This window comes from Schistocerca serialis, chromosome 5 (genome assembly GCF_023864345.2).
Source record: "Schistocerca serialis cubense isolate TAMUIC-IGC-003099 chromosome 5, iqSchSeri2.2, whole genome shotgun sequence".
In the NCBI taxonomy this organism is placed as follows: Eukaryota; Metazoa; Arthropoda; class Insecta; order Orthoptera; family Acrididae; genus Schistocerca; species Schistocerca serialis.
The window spans coordinates 239,357,166-239,379,205 of record NC_064642.1 but is presented as its reverse complement, the minus strand read 5'-3'; the positions used below and the strand labels follow the sequence as shown (position 1 = coordinate 239,379,205).

The following is a 22,040-nucleotide window of genomic DNA, read 5'->3' as shown; positions in this document are numbered from 1 at the left end:
GTTCCCTCGGGAATATAGTGGAGTGGGCAGTCAGTAAATACAGTTCGAGGTAGTCGCTTGCTAACCAGCCTACCATGTTAGGTAGCTCCGTAAAAATACTCTGAAAAATGAAGAAATAGTGAGTTAATTGCGGTTCGAATACCCCGTGACTTAAGCGACTAGGGCTACGAACATTTTAATGAAAGTTTGGTGTTCCTAAATTAAATAGTTCGAGAGTTATGAGCGTGTGAACTTCCTGGTCGTAGTAACAATACCGCGTGGCATGTTTCGTGCTCTGTACGGAATACTTTGGCGAGCAGTTCTTTCGAAGAAGAACACTGAAACGACCGAATGTTTAACTCGCGAATAGTTGTGGGTCGGTACCTGGTAGAAAGTGAAAATTAGTCGGATCGGACTTGCAAAAATTCTGACTGCTTTTCGAGTGAAACTATGTTGTACAGACAGTGAACTTTGGATGATAGAGTATTACCATAGTGAATACGGACTCGATAGCCATTTCATGTGTTTCCATATGAATAAAAAGCAGATTCAGTCTAATTTTAAATTCTTTCTGCAAGTAGAATGCATCCTCCGAATGCACGATTTTTTAATTATGAACATTTAGGAACTGACATTCAACTCGAGTTACTCGGCCTCTGTGTGGTAGGTATTAGGTATTGGTTTCACCAACGGTGCTTTACACTGCCTAGCACGTATCTGCTACTACAGAGTGAAGGGGCTTCGGAAAGAAGCATATCGAGGTGGGTGGACTTTCGGTAAGTGAAAGAGAGAATGCGGACTGCCGACCCCGCTCCGCCGAACACGGTTTCTCAGCCGTCTAGGGTCCAACCGGTATAGTCACTGGCCCAGGAGAGGCGCTGCAGGCGGTGTGTTAGGAAAGGCACTCGCGTCAGTCTTCTGTTGGCAGAGCCCCTTAACAACAAATTTCTCCGTACTATTCTAATGGATACGTTCGTCGTATGTTCCACATTGATTTCTGCGATTATGTCACGAACTGTTGCTTGTCTGTTAGCACTGACACACTATACAAACACTGCTGCTCTCATTCGTCAAGTGAAAACAGCCAGCCACTGCGTTGTGTGTGGATCTCGGCGCACTGAATTCCCTGACGATTTCCGAAACAGATTACCGCATGGGTCTAGCTCCAAGTACCATTCCGCGTTCAGAGTCTGTTAATTCTCCGCCATACGGCCATTACCCGTCGGAAACCTTTTCACATTGATCACCTGATCTCAAATGACAGCTCGGCCAATGTTGTGTCTGATATTAAACCTTATGGACGGGATAAGGCCGCCATTTCCATATCTGCATATCGCTACCCCCTTGTTCCATTTGTAAAGTGCATAATTGCGCCAGGCATTGCCCATACGGATTCGACTAAAAGCAGTCCAGGTCGTTTGTGGTAGATGATAACCAATTGGAAGCTTAGCATCTCAGTAGACATTACGCAGCCTCACATCTGTTACCTCATCCCTCCAATCTTTCCATTCTTCAAGAGGCTTAAAGTCTCTGGCAGTGTTGTGAGCAGCATCACTTAGAGTTGGACGTCGCAATTGTAGCCTTTTAAGATTTAAAGGTGGCAGACCGCTATGCATTAGTAGATCCGGATTTCTGAAGACCTCGTGGAATTCTCTCTTAAGTGCAGTAGATCTGCGAAAGTTGGGTGGCATAATACCTGTTAACAACGGAAGCCGATGAACTGTGGTAGATCTATATATGACGGTAGTATCTGTTCCCGAAAGAACAGTTACCGTAGATGACCATGCAGCTTTGCTAGAAATGAAATGATAATTAAATGGACACCCTAGCTGCAAACAGGCATTGATGTACTTCGTTGGGGACATGTTGAAAATGTGTACCCCGAATGGGACTCGAACCCGGGATCTCCTGCTTACATGGCAGACGCTCTATCCATCTGAGGACATGTTGGGAATGTGGGTTCACAAAATTCAGCGCTTGAGTATTATTTTCGTGGATCCTCTGGTAGTTTCACATAATGTATGGAGGTTATTATTTTAGTGTTATTATTATTTTTTTCTAGGTGTCTGTGGGACATATAAAGTTGGAATGGTAACAAGTTTTCCGGGGGGGGGGGGGGGGGGGTGGCGAGACAGAAACTGCTATCCCTGCGAACCCTGGCCTGGTTCCGTACCTGTGTTGAAAGTGGAATACTGCTCGGGCAGCGTAACACTGCGTCCACACTTTCATTAAGTTCTAATTGAGGCGTGACGATTCTACCAACTTTAAGCTTTTGATCGTTCGTTGGTTTATTTAGTAGCCACTGGTGCCTAAAATCTGCTACCATCCTGTCTTGCCTCCCAATCACTCTTTTTGTACATATTCTGTAGAAACCTATTAACAACATCGATTATATTTTTCTAGTGTACAACATGATGAATTATCTTCGTCCCCCATAAAATAGTTCTTGCTAAGTTGAAGCATTACTGAAAAACTTGTAAAACCGATAGGTGACGTCAGTACATTCTACTGACCACCAGTAACGCATCCTCAGGGTAAAATGTCAACACCCTTTACATATTTCAGACGTGGAGGTAATATTGTAACACTGGAAAAGCATTAAAGATCAAAATTCAGATGTGGAAATATTTAATTTGAGTATACATCATGTGCAGGCCGAGAAAGTACTTGTTTATTATTTTATTCTTTAACCATATATGTTTTACAACTATTTTGGCGTGAAATCCGCATAATGGCACTTAATTTGAGACTTTATAATCATGTTTTGGGTAGCAGTTTAAAGGATGTGTGTGTGTGTGTGTGTGTGTGTGTGTGTGTGTGTGTGTGTGTGTGAAGGATAGAAGGGCAGCGTGTAGGGGTATAAAATAACGTAACATTGTAAGATTGAAGAAATTATGGCATATTCTTTCGCTGGCGTATTTTTACAGACATTTTACATATGAAATTAACACTGATTCTTGACAATCATAAAAAAACAATTATATGCGAGGGTTCATTGTGTCTTACACCACCTGTAGGTCGAAAAATTACCTGCATAGGATGTTATTTTTCAGCCATATGTGTTTTATAACTATTTAGATATGGAAACAACGTTGGGCCATTTAATTTGAGAGTTCATAATCATTTTTAAGCAGCAATTTTGATGAATATTTGAGTGTGTGTGTGTGTGTGTGTGTGTTATGCTGAAGTATTTTAGATGTGGAAATATTGCTAGATACATCCTATATGTATTTTTTATAACTACTTTTGAACATGGTGCAAAACAATTCATCTCGTTAGAAACCCCTGAGCACAGCCAAGATGGTGACTGTAAGCCTACATTGTGATTAGATGCTTCGTTTTAATAGACTGTACCGTACTGAGTGTGACTGGAGGAGTGGGAACAGGAGATGGTGAGTGGGAGGCGTAACACATCACCAACAACACTGGCTCAGACAGTTTGGATTTTTTGCTTTTCACCTGAATTCTTTTACGTATCTATTTTCTTACGTTTCCCAGAACTCTAAAATTTTGAGTCCCCCCCCCCCCCCCCAGTTCCATTTTATATTTTTAAATTTATCACTAGCACCATCTAGGATGTTTTAATTTCCTGCCATATGCCATCTTGTATTTTAGCATTTTGGTGACGCAGCTAGTGACTGATGTGTCGCAACAGCAGTGCCGACCAGCGGCATAAACTTGAACTATTTGCCAAGTTCTCCAGATATATACTGTCATGGATTAATACGTATATTGCTCCAAGACATTCCACTTACAAACAAGCCCTTTACAAAGCTTAACTAGCAGCACGTTGCACCTACCGAAATTGAAATGATATGAAAGTTGCTTAGTGGAGCACAAAGAATCGAAAGCTATTAGCAGGTATATTCAGTGTTTACTTGCCTACTGTAAAGTTGATATTTTGTTCTAAGAAATGTCCACTTGACAGGCGGTATACTATAAAACACACAAAGTTCCTCTAATTTGATGGACAGTTAACTGAAATCACTCCACACTTCCATAACATTGTTACACAAAAATGGTCAGTTAATATGTTCCTTGGTATGTGACAGAATACTTTTTTTTGCGATACTACTCTGTTCTACTCCTTTACTTTTCAAAAAGTTCATACGAAATACAACATACCAGTCCGAAATGCACAGGCACCTCCAAGAGCCTGGTTATGTAAAAGAGATTGCAACGGCTGTGGGAGTAGACAGCATGTGGGTACCTCTCTAACCTGAGTAAAACCTTGAATGAAGTTTTCACTTTGCAACGGAGTGCGCTGATATGAAACTTCCTGGCAGATTAACACCGTGTGCAAGACCGAGACTCGAACTAGAGACTTTTGCCTTTCGTGGGCAAGAGCTCTACCGTCTGAGCTACCCAAGCACGACTCACGACCCGGCCTCACAGCTTTACTTCCGCCAGTAAAACCTTGACCATGGTGCATGAGCCCTCTAGTTCTGTAGTTAATCACTTATAACTTTCTCAGTTTGGATTTTGTTAAAGGAAATACTCTATTTATGATGCAGGGCCATTTCAGAATGAATCTGGAAAAATACAATCCCTCTGCTTCAGTAACATTGCTAATATGAAATAAGGACGGTGCTGGTTCATACAAATTGTTTAAAATTCATTATCCTCAAAAATATTATAACTACAATTATAAAATTTGATACAGCTCTGATAATTCTTTAACAAAAAATGATTGTGAAATTTCTAAATTGTATACTACACTCCTGGAAATTGAAATAAGAACTCCGTGAATTCATTGTCCCAGGAAGGGGAAACTTTATTGACACATTCCTGGGGTCAGATACATCACATGATCACACTGACAGAACCACAGGCACATAGACACAGGCAACAGAGCATGCACAATGTCGGCACTAGTACAGTGTATATCCACCTTTCGCAGCAATGCAGGCTGCTATTCTCCCATGGAGACGATCGTAGAGATGCTGGAAGTAGTCCTGTGGAACGGCTTGCCATGCCATTTCCACCTGGCGCCTCAGTTGGACCAGCGTTCGTGCTGGACGTGCAGACCGCGTGAGACGACGCTTCATCCAGTCCCAAACATGCTCAATGGGGGACAGATCCGGAGTTCTTGCTGGCCAGGGTAGTTGACTTACACCTTCTAGAGCACGTTGGGTGGCACGGGATACATGCGGACGTGCATTGTCCTGTTGGAACAGCAAGTTCCCTTGCCGGTCTAGGAATGGTAGAACGATGGGTTCGATGACGGTTTGGATGTACCGTGCACTATTCAGTGTCCCCTCGACGATCACCGGTGGTGTACGGCCAGTGTAGGAGATCGCTCCCCACACCATGATGCCGGGTGTTGGCCCTGTGTGCCTCGGTCGTATGCAGTCCTGATTGTGGCGCTCACCTGCACGGCGCCAAACACGCATACGACCATCATTGGCACCAAGGCAGAAGCGACTCTCATCGCTGAAGACGACACGTCTCCATTCGTCCCTCCATTCACGCCTGTCGCGACACCACTGGAGGCGGGCTGCACGATGTTGGGGCGTGAGCGGAAGACGGCCTAACGGTGTGCGGGACCGTAGCCCAGCTTCATGGAGACGGTTGCGAATGGTCCTCGCCGATACCCCAGGAGCAACAGTGTCCCTAATTTGCTGGGAAGTGGCGGTGCGGTCCCCTACGGCACTGCGTAGGATCCTACGGTCTTGGCGTGCATCCGTGCGTCGCTGCGGTCCGGTCCCAGGTCGACGGGCACGTGCACCTTCCGCCGACCACTGGCGACAACATCGATGTACTGTGGAGACCTCACGCCCCACGTGTTGAGCAATTCAGCGGTACGTCCACCCGGCCTCCCGCATGCCCACTATACGCCCTCGCTCAAAGTCCGTCAACTGCACATACGGTTCACGTCCACGCTGTCGCGGCATGCTACCAGTGTTAAAGACTGCGATGGAGCTCCGTATGCCACGGCAAACTGGCTGACACTGACGGCGGCGGTGCACAAATGCTGCGCAGCTAGCGCCATTCGACGGCCAACACCGCGGTTCCTGGTGTGTCCGCTGTGCCGTGCGTGTGATCATTGCTTGTACAGCCCTCTCGCAGTGTCCGGAGCAAGTATGGTGGGTCTGACACACCGGTGTCAATGTGTTCTTTTTTCCATTTCCAGGAGTGTAGTTTCACTGGCTGGATAATGTACCGTACTTTATACCAGAATATCACATTTTCACAACAGCTTACAAAGTAATGAAAGTTTCTTAAATTGTTTGTGAGATGATTTACTTTGAAACACACATCTATAAATAACTAGTTTGCTACTTTTGTTTAAAGTGGACTAAAATTCATGAAAGTAAGTGAAATTCCTCGAAAAATTAGATAATGAGTTTCTAAAAGCAGCACAATCGCCAACAGAAAAGTTCAACAAAGTTTTTTTCGACTTCACCTCCTCTAACAGTGCGAAAATACCAAACACCTACACAACATGTAAAAAAGTCTGTAAATCGGACGACAAATTTAAAAAGAATACCTGTTTTCAACCAATGATAGCAAAATGTAGAAAAGTCTTGTGTATACCATATTTACTGAATGAACCCCTAATTATGGTCCATAAATAGAAGTGCAACACATTTGGCATAAAACACGCTTAAACTGCAGTACACTTAGAACGGAAAAACAAATAATATACTCTGTTTCAGATGAAACCTTAAGTTCCCAGAAACTGAGGAGGGAAAGAAATGTGATTACAAAGTTGAGTCAAATTTATACAGAACTTGGCCGTATGAACCCATTTATCAGTACGATGTTGCACCCCGTCTGACGTGGATGTATGCACTGATGTGGATGGGAAGGGCGTCATAAACCTGTTGCGCCCTTTCCTCAGGAAAGCTGGTCCGCAACTGTTTTAATTGGGGCTTGATATCCTGGAGACTGGGACTGAGTATGTCTGAGCTGGTCACGCCCATGTCCTGTTGGAGACAGATCTGGGGACTTTTCTGGCCACAGGAGGACCGCAGCATCACACAGTTAGTTCCTAAAGACATGTGCTGTTTGTAGACAAGGACTGTCCGGTTAAAGAATGGTATCACAGTACTGTCACATGAGAGGTAACACACACAACACAGGATGTCCATCATGTAGTATTGTGCTGTACAAGTTCCCTCAATCACTACCAACTTTAACCTGAAGTTATAAGGTGGTCGGTTTGCGTTGACCAATTCTCGTCCAAAACGCTGGGCAAGTTTATACGTTTTTTGGGAGGGGAAGCTGACATTGCCTGCTTTCAACTGGCTGCGATGACAGAATCGAGGTGCACACCCTGCAATCTTTCTCAAACGATTTCACAGAAACAATTCAGTAAAAGAATTTAATTTTTGTGTTTCTTATAGCCTTGTACGTCATTTCGTTAATGGTTGTAGTTATTGTGATATTTGCATTTGTGTAAAACACTGCGCGAAACTCGAAAAAGTTTGAAGTGAAAAATAGGGCTCGCTATGATTTTGCGTTTGGTGCATATTACTCGTTGCTGTGTGTGAAATTTTGCTAACATATTGAATTTTTCTTTGGACGTCGTTGGAGGTCTCTATTTGTCACCAGTCTTGAGAAAATCTATCTTATGTAGTTCATGCATCTGCGACCGCGATAAAGGCAGAATGAAATATCCATATCATTTCTCATATCTCACATACAGTTTGAGATATCGAAATGAGATTTTGGGAAATGATAGCATACAGATGAGAGTTTGTTGCCATATGGTTACTATGCAAAACTTCATTATCTCCTGTATTATTCCGCTAACTGCGAACTTCTTTGATGAAAGAATGTAAATTTTAAAGGCCAGCGACAGTTGGTGAAATGAGAAATGCTGCGGCTTTAGGAACAGCATAAGAGAAGACATTACATGCCTTTTTTGTACCGAGTATTTGGCTCTTCACAAGGTATTGATCTTACTTCCACTCAGTTCACAACTTAATAACACTCGTTCAAAATTCCCCCGCAACTGCAACTGCAGTCATTGCTAACAGACAAGCAGCGCTGCATAAAATAACTGCATGAATCAGTGCTAGACGTAGGGCAAACGTTTCCATTAGCACAGTGCAGAGAAATACGACATTAATGAGCTATGGCAGCAGATGACCGACGCGAGTGCCGTTGCGAACAACAAGACATCGCCGGCAGTGCCTCTCTTGGGATCATCAACATACCCGGTAGATCCTAGACAACTGGAAAATCGAGGCCTGGTCAGATGAGCCCCGATTTCAGTTGGTAAGAGCTGAACGTAGGGCTAGAGTATGGAGCAGACCCTTTGAAACCATGGATCCAAGTTATCAACAAAGCACCTTGCAAGCTGGTGGTAGGTCCATAATGATGTGGGGTGTGTTCACATGGAATCGACTGGGTTTTGGTTATGTTCAGCTTCTTGGAGACCATTCATGGACTTCATATTCCCAAACAGCAATGGAATTTTTACGGATGGCAATGTGCAATGTCCCCAGGCCACAAATTGTTCTCGATATGTTTCAAGAACATTCTGGACAGTTCGAGCGAATGATTTGGCCACCCAGATGAGCTGACATGAATCCCGTCGAACATTTTTGGGACATAATCGAGAGGTGGGTTTGTGCACAAAATCCTGCCCCGACAACACTTTTGCAGTTATGGACAGCTACAGGGGCAGCATGTCTCAATATTTCAGCCGTAAAAAGGGGGGCCGACACTTTATTAGGAGCTTTCCCATTACTTTGGTCACCTCAGTGTATAGCGATAGAAATGACGCATTGACACCATCACAGAGATTTTGAATAGCTTCATACACCAACTGACATCACAATGAACTGGGTCGGTGGCCAAATATCCAAATAGCATGTGTCATGCAGTGAGCCTATTAGTGTCTACTGGAGAAGTTGTGAACAGCTTCATATGGCAAGTGACACGGCAGCTAACTGGCCCTACTCAAGGTGTCCAGCAGACGGAGTGTGTTGCAAATCGTACCTTGAAGCGGCACATGGTGTGGTCCTGGCAGACTCTGCAGTAGTCTATGGTCTTTGCCAGTGTCACTCCCACAGCCGCAGCCACCAGCGCAGTCCTGATGGCCGCCAACGCCCACAGCCTGCGCACCTGCAACAACTGGAAACACTACCTCAGGAAAGCCCTAGTCAAGTACAGCTTGGATATTTTTTAGATGGCATTGACACAGCTGTCATTCTGGCACTGTTGACAAGTTTCAGGCGAAATACACCTTGGAGTATGGTTAAACGTGCTCAGGCTAAGAAACGAGGAGTAGCGTTTCAATGAGACACTACTTGTAACCGGACAAACTACAGAGTCCACAAGGTGTGCGACCTTTTACAAAGGTCTCTTGTGCTGCCAGAGAAACAGCCTCGACTGTCACGTGCCTCTGCATAAGAGGGTTTACAACATTATTCAGGGTGCTCAAAAAAAGTGACGAATACTTTGAGAGGCGGTAATACTCACTCAAACAAGAAAAATAAGTCCAACCAACATGGGTCCAGAAACGCATACTTTTCGAGTTAAACACGTTTATAGGAAGGGTTGCGCAACACTTGGTAGTGAATATTAGCACAGTCGTTGCATTACCGCTCCGTCAAATGTGTTGGTAGCATATTATGATGTGTTATGCTACATTCGGTGGAAGGAACCTCTGGGATCAGTGTGCGATTATTAGCAGCAGCAGAAGGCGTGTCTCACTCTCTCATCTGGGGGGCGGGCGGGGTGGGGTGGGGGGGTGGGGGGGAGGGTGTTCCATGAACAGTTGCTGCACCATATCATCACTATTACGTTCAGGCATTAAGAACACAGGCTCATCATAGCAGACGGCGGTTCTGTTAATGTCTGTTGCAAATTTTCATAACCAGCATGTAAGGCAAATATAAATCCCCAAGCAGTTCAGAAAATGGAGCATAAACACCGATTCTCAGACTACGTTTTCGCAGGTGTACTTGGTGGCAAATTAATAGGGTCATATGTGGTACCACAAAGGTTAAGTGGGGTGCATTATTTGGACTTTCTCATTAATGTATTGCCTATCTTGTTGTAGGCATGCCATTCTGGTTCATACTTGATGGCGCACCAGCACACTTACGCCACAATATGTGTCAACATCTGATGCGACATTTCAGGACCACTGGATGGTCGGAGTGGTCCCATATCTTGGCCTGCTCGTTCCCCGAGACCTCGATCCCCTTGAGTTTTGACTATAGGGACACTTGAAGGAATTGGTCTACGCCACGCCAATCAACGATGTGGGGACACTACATGGTCGCATCTTCAATGCGTGTCTGTAGGCACAACAACAACTGGGTACACTTCAAAGGGCGCATCTTTTTTTTTTTTTTTTTTTTTTTTTTTTTTTTACACTGGAGGTCAGAGTGTTGGATTGCCGTGAATGGACGCCACGTTGAACACCTCCTGTAAACATGTGTTTATCGCTTAAATTATGTATTTCTGGATTCATGCTTATTGGACTTATCTCAAAGAGTATGCATTTCCGGACCCATGTATATTGGACACATATGAAGTCTTTTTCAGAGACTGAATTAAAAAAGCAGTTTACAGTATTGGATCACTGTTTGTATATGCGATTATGTCGCAGTTGAAGGCACTTATTTTTCTTGTTTCGATGAGCACTACCACCTCTCACAATATTCGATACATTTTTTTGAGCACCCTATATATGTTAGCCGTGAAATGTACATATGCATCATGCGTGAAAATACCAAAGCATAAAAAAATAAACTAACTACATACTGTTGTAATAATATGTGAATGTCTGTCTTGTTTTATTAGTGAAACTCTTAATGTCATGAAAAACAAAGTAAAGTGTTGAGGCCAAAGAATTCTGCTACTAGTCCAAAATCATAAAAGTGGGAAGAATTCCTGCCAGCTTTTTGTTAGAAACAAGTGAAACACCGTGCTTCACTTTTTCCCGCCATACTTAGGCGCCATTTTTCCTCCTGCTCTTATAACGTGAGAATCTATATTTCTATGTAAATCCGTTTTGGCTTAAATGAAATAGATTGTAATTACTATGTGGAATTCATTTTGTAATATTTTATCTGATTAATTCTCATCCTGACAAAAATAATTTTGTATTTTTTCATAGGCCATAAGGAAACCGTTGGTGGCTTGATGGTGTAACAATCGAAAGCATTACGTGTTAATTTCATTATTTGTACACTATCGCTAAGGAGAACCTGCCTGAAATCAATTTGCAGATCAATTCGTTCAGTCCGTTGCGTGTATTTTTTACATAAGAATTTTGTTTGGTTGATTGGTTAAGTGCCATCGAACAATGACGTAGACAGCTGCTTCAGTCGCTTGATGTCTCCAGCTGCACAGATTACATTAGATTAGATTAATACTTGCTCCATAGATCATGAATACAACACTTCGTAATTATGAGGGATGTGTCAGGTTAATAAAAGGTGCCTATACAAGATATTACATTACACAAAATATTATATGCCACTTAATATTTTTAATTTTATTTTTGGTGGGGGGTGGGGAAATTACCCACTTACTATATCCAAAAATTCATCTAATGATTCGAAGAAGTTGCCATTCATAAATTCTTTTAATTTTCTTTTAAATGATATATGGCTATCTGTCAGACTTTTGATGCTATTAGGTAAGTGACCAAAGACTTTTGTGGCAGAATAATTTACCCCCTTCTGAGCCAAAGTTAGATTTAACCTTGAGTACTGAAGATCATCCTTTCTCCTAGTGTTGTAGCCATGTACACTGCTATTACTTTTGAATCCGTTCGGATTTTTAATAACAAATTTCATAAGTGAATATATATATTGTGAGGCTACAGTGAAGATCGCCAGCTCTTTAAATAGTTGTCTGCAGGATGATCTTGGATGAGCTCCAGCAATTATTCTGATTACACGCTTTTGTGCAATGAACACTTTTTTACTCAATGATGAGTTATCCCAGTATATGATGCCATTCGAAAGCAGAGAATGAAAAAAAGCGTGGTAAGCCAATTTACTGAGATGTATATCACCAAAATTTGCAATGACCCTAATTGCATAAGTAGCTGAACTCAAACGTTTCAGCAGATCTTCAGTGTGTTTTTTCCAGTTCAACCGCTCATCAATGCATACACCTAGAAATTTTGAATATTCTATCTTAGCTACCGATTTCTGATCGAAGTCTATATTTATTAATGGTGTCATTCCATTTACTGTGTGGAACTGTATATACTGTGTTTTGTCAAAGTTTAATGAGAACCCATTTGCAGAGAACCACTTAATGATTTTCTGAAAAACATTGTTTACAATTTCATCAGTTAATTCTTGTCTGTTGGGTGTGATAACTATACTTGTATCATCAGCAAAAAGTACCAGCTTTGCATCTTCATGAATATAGAATGGCAAGTCATTAATAGATATAAAGAACAGCAGAGGACCCAAGGCCAAACCTTGTGGCACCCCATTCTTGATTGTTCCACAGTTTGAGAAATCACCAGTTTCTTGCATATTACACGAACTGCTTATTTCAACTTTCTGCACTCTTCCAGTTAGGTATGATTTAAACCATTTGAGCGCTGTCCCATTCATACCACAGTACTTGAGCTTATCTAGAAGTATTCCATGATCTACACAATCAAAAGCCTTTGAGAGATCACAAAAAATTCTAACGGGTGACTCCTGGTTACTCAGTGCATTTAATATTTCACTAGTGAAAGTATATATAGCATTTTCCATTGAAAACCCTTTCTGGAAACCAATCTGATATTTTGTTAAAACTTTATTTTTAAAATGGTGTCACGCTACTGTACACTACATTACTTTTTCAAGAATTTTAGGTAAGGCAGTCAGAATATACACTCCTGGAAATGGAAAAAAGAACACATTGACACCGGCGTGTCAGACCCACCATACTTGCTCCGGACACTGCGAGAGGGCTGTACAAGCAATGATCACACGCACGGCACAGCGGACACACCAGGAACCGCGGTGTTGGCCGGCGAATGGCGCTAGCTGCGCAGCATTTGTGCACCGCCGCCGTCAGTGTCAGCCAGTTTGCCGTGGCATACGGAGCTCCATCGCAGTCTTTAACACTGGTGGCATGCCGCGACAGTGTGGACGTGAACCGTATGTGCAGTTGACGGACTTTGAGCGAGGGCGTATAGTGGGCATGCGGGAGGCCGGGTGGACGTACCGCCGAATTGCTCAACACGTGGGGCGTGAGGTCTCCACAGTACATCGATTTTGTCGCCAGTGGTCGGCGGAAGGTGCACGTGCCCGTCGACCTGGGACCGGACCGCAGCGACGCACGGATGCACGCCAAGACCGTAGGATCCTACGCAGTGCCGTAGGGGACCGCACCGCCACTTCCCAGCAAATTAGGGACACTGTTGCTCCTGGGGTATCGGCGAGGACCATTCGCAACCGTCTCCATGAAGCTGGGCTACGGTCCCGCACACCGTTAGGCCGTCTTCCGCTCACGCCCCAACATCGTGCAGCCCGCCTCCAGTGGTGTCGCGACAGGCGTGAATGGAGGGACGAATGGAGACGTGTCGTCTTCAGCGATGAGAGTCGCTTCTGCCTTGGTGCCAATGATGGTCGTATGCGTGTTTGGCGCCGTGCAGGTGAGCGCCACAATCAGTACTGCATACGACCGAGGCACACAGGGCCAACACCCGGCATCATGGTGTGGGGAGCGATCTCCTACACTGGCCGTACACCACTGGTGATCGTCGAGGGGACACTGAATAGTGCACGGTACATCCAAACCGTCATCGAACCCATCGTTCTACCATTCCTAGACCGGCAAGGGAACTTGCTGTTCCAACAGGACAATGCACGTCCGCATGTATCCCGTGCCACCCAACGTGCTCTAGAAGGTGTAAGTCAACTACCCTGGCTAGCAAGATCTCCGGATCTGTCCCCCATTGAGCATGTTTGGGACTGGATGAAGCGTCGTCTCACGCGGTCTGCACGTCCAGCACGAACGCTGGTCCAACTGAGGCGCCAGGTGGAAATGGCATGGCAAGCCGTTCCACAGGACTACATCCAGCATCTCTACGATCGTCTCCGTGGGAGAATAGCAGCCTGCATTGCTGCGAAAGGTGGATATACACTGTACTAGTGCCGACATTGTGCATGCTCTGTTGCCTGTGTCTATGTGCCTGTGGTTCTGTCAGTGTGATCATGTGATGTATCTGACCCCAGGAATGTGTCAATAAAGTTTCCCCTTCCTGGGACAATGAATTCACGGTGTTCTTATTTCAATTTCCAGGAGTGTAGATTGGGCAGTAGTTGTTGACATGAGATGTATCTCCTTTTTATGCAGTGGTTTAACAATGGCATACTTCAGTCTATCTGAGAAAATACCCTGCTTCAGAGAGATATTACATATATGGCTAAGAATCCCACTCATCTCTTGGGAACAAGCTTTTACTATCCTGCTGGAAATGCCATCAATTCCATGTGAGCTTTTATTCTTGAGACAGTTTATTATCTTCCTAACAGAAGGATAGGTGGGTGGAATTTCAATTGTATCGAATTGTGTGGGTAAGGCCTCTTCCATTAACTGCCTTGCTTCTCCTAATGAACATTTAGATCCTATTTCCTCTACAACATTTAAAAAATGATTATTCAAAATATTTTCGACTTCCAGCTTGTTGTTTGTCAAGTTTCCATTCGTTTTGATGGTAATGCCATCATCCTGTACTCTTGGTTGCCCTGTCTTCCGTGTAACAATATTCCAAGTTGTTTTGATTTTGTTATCAGAGGTATTAATCTCAGACATGATGCACATGCTTCTGGACTTTTTAATAACCTTTCTTAATGTAGCACAGTAGTTTTTATAATATTTGGCTGTTTCTGGGTCATTATTATTTCTTGTTGTTAGATACAGTTCCCTTTTGTGGTTACAAGATATTTTTATTCCCTTAGTAAGCCAAAGTTTTTTGCATAGTTTCTTATAACTAGATTTAACTACTTTCTTGGGGAAACAGTTTTCAAATTCTCTTTATAGTGCATCATGAAATAAGTTATATTTTAAATTATCATCAGCTTCCTTGTACACCTCATCCCAGTCTAACTGTTGAAGATTTTCCCTAAAATTTCTAATTGTCGAATCATTAATTGAATGCACAACATTGGAGGGTAGTTTTAAATTACTGAATGGAGCTATGTCATATACTGTAACTAGCTGAGCACCATGATCAGAAAGGCCATTCTCAACAGGACAAGAATTTATGTTTTTAAACTTATCTTGGTCTATAAAAGTGTTATCTATCAATGTGCTGCTGCCTTTACTAGCCGAGTAGGAAAATCAATGACAGATGTCAAATTGAAAGAACCGAGCAAGACTTCCAGGTCATTCTTCCTATTACACTCTTTCAGTGAATCAACATTGAAGTCCCCACAAATAATAATTTGCTTTCCCCTATCTGGTAGATAGCACAACAAGGGATCCAAGTTCTCCAGGAATAAATGAAAGTTTCCTGAAGAGGACCTATATACTGTTACAGTTATAAAAGAGCACTCCTTAAATTTAAGTTGACAGGCACATGCTTCTATATGTTGCTCTAGACAAAACTTTTTTGTATCTAAGCTTTTTACACAGTGATAACTTTTGACATATATGGCAACTCCTCCTCTCTCTACTCATATGTGCAGATAGTTTATAACAACTGATATTAACTTTTCCATATCAGACACAATGTGATGGTCAGACAGGCATAGTATATCTATTACATTATCAGATTCAATGTCATCTAAACAAACCAGGAGCTCATCTACTTTATTGTTCAATCTCGGAATATTTTGGTGAAAAATGGTAACACTATTTTTTTACTTTACTTTTGTGAGAATCTACTTTTTCTTTACTTTAATCCACCAATATTTTGGTTAAATATGGTAACATTATTATTTACTTTACTGTTGTGAGAATCTTGTGAGCTTTGGACCTCTTTATCCATGAGTAGTAGTGTCCCCCCTTATGGATTCCGCTAACAGCCCTGCCAGTTTACCTTCCCTTTCCTATTGAGGTGTAGGCCATGCCTTGTGAAATCCCCTCTATCAATAGCCTTGACAGGAATCAACCCAATGTCTGACAGAGTGGCCGCCCTACGCAACTGATCCAACTCCATATTTACCCTCCTGACAGAGCGGTTCAACTGGGGCTGATCATGCGACATGAAAGCAGGCACCAGCCCAACGTTGGTATGGGTCGTTGCAGGGTCTATTTTCACCAGGTCACACTCAATACTGTAGCCCTGATCCCTATCAATACTGTTTCCCACTCCACCCACTATCACCACATGATCCTGCTTTGAGAAACCCTTGCACAAGGAACCTATATCCTCTACCACCTGGCTAAGACATGCACTTGGCTTGAAAACGCTTGTGACCAGGCATGTGTCACCTAATTTTTTCTGCAAAATCTGGCCACACCTCTTCCATGGCTGCTACCTAGCAACAGAACTTTCCTCTTACTTTCTACTTTTTTTGAAACAGTTGATTTCCTAGTGAGATTCTGTTATATCTTAACTACATCTACTGCTACTGGAGCCTCTTCCTTTCTTAACTGTGGTAGTAAGGCAAATCTATTGGTTGCGCCAATTGGGAAACTGTCAGACACTGTTCTCTTTCTGTGGCCCCTTTTCTCAGCTACCACTTCACAAATAGAAACAGATGGTGAACTGAAATATTACGCTAATGCAAAATTCTCCAATTTTATCAGCCATTACTACTTACTTCTGTCCAAAATTTGGATCAGATTCACCATTATTAGGGTTTTCTGTCTCTCGTCGCGGTATTACGAGGTGCTTTGGTAATCATATGCTTTTACTGTCGATACTTAATGAGTAAACTTCTATCTAAAACATCTCAACTTTTAACACATAAAAAGAAAGAGAGAGAGAGAGAGAGAGAGAGAAATGCTTCAGGTCCCAACCAGTAGCGGGGAGGGGGAGTATGCAGATGTCCATATCAAAGAATCGATGTTCAATCTGTATTCAAATTTGCTGGAAGCTCCTTACACAACTAACTCCGTTCCATAGATTTGTTATAAATGATGAGTTAGATGGAACGTGTCTTGCCAGATTCTCTGTAAGGTTAATCATGACGACTACTAGGATCCAACGAATTTAATTTTGAAAAGCACTGAAACCTACAGAATATATTAGAGTAGTTACTAAGTCCTAGTTATCGTTTTGAAAAAGGTTATTTAATTTATGGTTTTCTTTGTAACCACATGACTGCAGTTCTAAAACAAGTGGAAAGTCCCTAAAGAAAATGGTGCGGCTAATTAATAAGTGGAGTGCGGTGTGGTGTCTCGGTTTCCGCATTTGAATGAGAACAACGCTGCAACAGTCCATGCTAAGTTGGTGGTAGTGTATGATACGGATGGCGGTTATCACTGAAACAACTGGTTTTCGGTTATTTCTTTTGTTTTTCACATCAGTTAACCTGACTGTTAAAACCGTTGAAAACAACGAGTTTCTCAAATAAGCAATATTCGGTTTTTTACTCCTATTACTTCCTGTACTAAATACAGAAATCTAAAAAATACTGAAAAACTTTGACCCTCTTAGTTTCAAGATACCTAGAATCAAGATGTTTAATTAAGTTGGCAAATAAAAGAAAACTTAGTTTTTTTTCTGAAAAGAGATAAGTCGTCGAATACTACAAAATAATCACCAGTATACTACTATTGATTCTAATTTTTTGAAACTATGCTCGAAATTCATAGTGAGTGCTACAGCGTGAAAACTAAGAAAGCAGAACTCTGCTTTTCGTATTGATTTGTTCCTTTTCAAGGGCTACAAGCAAATAAAGACATATTACGTAGACGCAAGTAGCAGATCAGCTACTTTCTATTTTTATCGTATACTATGAATGAACTGTTGTTAAGTTTCTAATCTATTACTGTTACGGTAATTTCCTTTCTCTTATATTATTTTAGAAACAGCAGACAAATCTTTACTCTTTAAAACAAATGATGCATTGTAATTCCAGACTATGGTTTGCGCCATTCTGCAGTACAATGAATGTGTGGCGACGACAGGGAGAAACCATCGTATACACCTGGTGGTTCGTTGGTTGGTTGATTTGAGTGGGGGGACCAATCAGCGAGGTCATGGTCCTTCGGTTTTGGGAAGGAGAGAGAGGGAAGCCAGCCGTGCCCCTTCAAAGGAACCATCTCCGTATTTATCTGAAGTAATTTAGGGAAATCACGGGAAACCTAAATCAGGACGACTGGACGTGGGTTTGAGCCGTCGAAAAAAATGGCTCTGAGCACTATGGGACTCAACTGCTGAGGTCATTAGTCCCCTAGAACCTAGAACTAGTTAAACCTAACTAACCTAAGGACATTACACACATCCATGCCCGAGGCAGGATTCGAACCTGCGAACCAGACTGCAGCGCCAGAACCGCGCGGCCACTTCGGCCGGCTTGAGCCGTCGACCTCCCGAATGCGAATCCAGTGTGACAACCACCGCGCCACGTCGCTCGGTGGACCACATGGGGCCGGTCTCGCATTCTGCACGTACACGCGTATGTTAAACCATGACAACAGGCATATAATTGCCTCGGTAACGCTGTAACAGTTCTTAAGCCATGTGCTTGTTGTTCGTTTTTGTCAGCATTGTTATAAAATAGCACTGATCGCTTTTCTCGTTTTCGATAACGACGCAATATTTCAAACCAATGCAAATTTTCCGAATAAAAAGTACTCCTTTTTTGAAGAAAAGGTTTTTTCAAAAAATGAAAAATTTTAGCACTGCTGCTATGGCTAATTGACATTTCGATTTCCTTACCGAAAGACGCCGATTATTCAAAAATAAAATACCGGCATCGGTTTTAAGCGGTCGGTTTCTCCCATCCCTAGTGCATGGCCACAATGCTCCATCATATTATTCATTGGTCAGGTGTCACAGACGCTTTCGCTGTGGGTAAACAGTCCTGAATGGGGAATACCGAAGTAGCAAGCCATATATTTCAGAAGAACGGGGAATCGTATGAGAAATGCAGGACCTGGTGTTCGAAAACCGACGTATCTCAATCACGGCGATAGTTAAATAAGTAAAAATCAATCATGGATCCATTTTTAACGTCTAGCATGACATTTTAAATATCACAAAAGTCGGCACCAACTTGATCTACATCTACATCTACATCCATATTCCGCAAGCCACCTGACGGTGTGTGGAGGAGGGTACTGTAGTGAGACGCGAAATTGAAGCGTCACCCATCCACCAGTGTCAGCCCAGTTTGCAGGTGAATATAAGTTTAATTTAGTTTTGTTTATGTATTTTTTGTAATATTTGTAATCGTTGTGAATTGTCTAAAGTTTGTATTTATTTTTTATGTTTCATGTACGGAGAGGGCAGCGCAACGAACGGAGACAGCATCTTCGCTGCCGGGACCAGAGAGAAAATTGCTGGCCACCATACGTCGCGGGTCGACAGCCAAAGAGCAACAGAAGATCCTGAAACCGAGTTGTTGCGTCGTGCTTCTAAAAATCGAAAAAATTAGAATTTGTAATGTTTCTACAGCAATGACGTCATAGAAAGTCTAATCATGTTGTAAATGTTCAGTCCTATCTTGTCAAGGCTCAGGTTCACGTCTATATGTAGGAAGATAATAAACTAGTGGATGCTACTAAAGTCTAAATACGTGTTCCGAGAATTTATTTATGAAGAATTATGTTACGTAATTTATTTGACAAGATTATTAATTTCTGACAACGTTCATCGCGAGTTTGAGTCTTGAAAGTTTATTCAATGTGGTTCTAATATCTATTAAAGCAGATAACCTGCATGAATATAATTTCTGAGGAGAAACAAACGACATCTAAATTGAAAAAGTTTACGCAAACCAATTGGACTGAGTGACATAATTCTGCGCATACGACGCAAATGATGATGTTTTACAGTTTTGTTCACGAACCATTCTAAGACAATTTAAATAGAATTTAAATAGTTCTGAAGTGTGTTGTAACTGACGTAGGTGACGAAGTCTGCACATGGTCATATGTCAAAAAGAAAATCATTCATACGAAACTTACGTCGTTACACTACAGTACTTTGAGTACCTCTATCGGTTCTCCCTTCCGCGACTGCTCTCACCCATTACAAAAAACGTCAGACGTTCCTTCTCTTCCGCCATCTCTGAGGTTCCGAAGCTTCGGGCTGAGTCCCACTGGTGGCCGCAACCATAGGCCAAGTCTTCTTGTTTGGTATTTTTTAAATTTATCACAAGCGACTTCTAATCAAGCTGCGGGCCTATGGGGTATCGTCTCAGTTGTGCGACTGGATTCGTGATTTCCTGTCAGGAAGGTCGCAGTTCGTAGTAATAGAGGGCAAATCATCGAGTAAAACTGAAGTGATATCAGGTGTTCCCCAGGGAAGCGTCCTGGGACCTCTGCTGTTCCCAATCTATATAAATGAGCTGGGTGACAATCTGAGCAATTCTCTTAGGTTGTTCGCAGATGATGCTGTAATTTACCGTCTAGTAAGGTCATCCGAAGACCAGTATCAGTTGCAAAGCGATTTAGAAGAGATTGCTGTATGGTGTGGCAGGTGGCAGTTGAAGCTAAATAACGAAAAGTGTGACGTGATCCACATGAGTTCCAAAAGAAATCCGTTGGAATTCGATTACTCGCTAAATAGTACAATTCTCAAGGCTGTCAATTCAACTAAGTACCTGGGTGTTGAAATTACGAACAACTTCAGTTGGAAAGACCACATAGATAATATCGTGGGGAAGGCGAGCCAAAGGTTGCGTTTCATTGGCAGGACACTTAGATGATGCAACAGGTCCACTAAAGAGACAGCTTACACTACACTCGTTCGTCCTCTGTTAGAATATTGCTGCGCGGTGTGGGATCCATACCACGTGGGACTGACGGAGGACATCGAAAGGGTGCAAAAAAGGGCAGCTCGTTTTGTATTATCACGTAATAGGGGAGAGAGTGTGGCAGATATGATACGCGAGTTGGGATGGAAGTCATTAAAGCAAAGACGTTTTTAGTCGCGGCGAGATCTATTTACGAAATTTCAGTCACCAACTTTCTCTTCCGAATGCGAAAATATTTTGTTGAGGCCAACCTGCATAGGTAGGAATGATCATCAAAATAAAATAAGAGAAATCAGAGCTCGAACAGAAAGGTTTAGGTGTTCGTTTTTCCCGCGCGCTGTTCGGGAGGGGAATGGTAGAGAGATAGTATGATTGTGGTTCGATGAACCCTCTGCCAAGCACTTAAATGTGAATTGCAGAGTAATCGTGTAGATGTAGATGAACAGTGGAATGTCATTTCTGACGATACTCACGTAACAGTAAAACAAGTCAGTCGCCGAGCAGAGAAAATCTTCGCTGCAGCCGGGAATCAAACGCACCCCTGCGGTTACCAGTCCACCGAGCAGCTACCGAGGCGGACGAGGCTCTCGCAGTGGCGCGCGTTGCCAAAGACCAGTCGCGAGACGTGTTGCTCTCTAAACTTCCTCTGAAACGTTTCTTGGCGTCGCCGAAACATTTCTATGCACTGCTGCGCAAACGAGTATACTAACATGCTAAACAATGGTCGCGAGTCTTGCTTTGACCTGCGCGACGGGATTTAGTAGTTATTTCTTCTATACCACTCCCTGTAGCAATCCATCTCCTTTCAAACAGCTTTCACATCCGACCACTGGATTGGGAAACTAGAACTGCACACAGTCACTACCTCGTCTCTAACTGGTTTATAGTATCTCGTCCATAAACAAAAGTGGATAACAAAGTTAAAGACCGATAGACACACAAAACCACCACCATTTTCACTGGAACAGAGTGGAATTATTGTCTTCTACAAACCGCGCCATATCCGCCTCATTGTTATCAAACACTAACAGGTGTAGAAGTATGAAACCGAAATTTCCATATAGGTGGTGCTAGCCGTCAGTGTACGGCCCGTGAGACCGCGTCTGCAGCACCATTTGCTTCCCGTAACGGCTGACGACGAATGTCAATACACAGTAACACAAGTTCCATACATCGGTTTCTGTTTCAAACCTGTAAACATGTCGAGTTTCGTGCCTACGAACAACGATTTACGGACAGCATTGGTTTCCTGTTATC

The 22,040-nt window shown here is 42.8% G+C and overlaps 1 protein-coding gene across 1 annotated transcript in view; it reads right to left on the bottom strand.

Moving 5' to 3' along the window:
* Positions 1–22,040, bottom strand: part of LOC126481863 (venom allergen 5-like) — a 109,393-nt gene that overhangs the window by 52,930 nt on the left and 34,423 nt on the right. Inside the window, exon 2 of the mRNA XM_050105822.1 lies at positions 8,932–9,057. Coding sequence (XP_049961779.1) covers positions 8,932–9,057 — 126 coding nt within the window. The remainder of the gene's footprint in view (positions 1–8,931; positions 9,058–22,040) is intronic.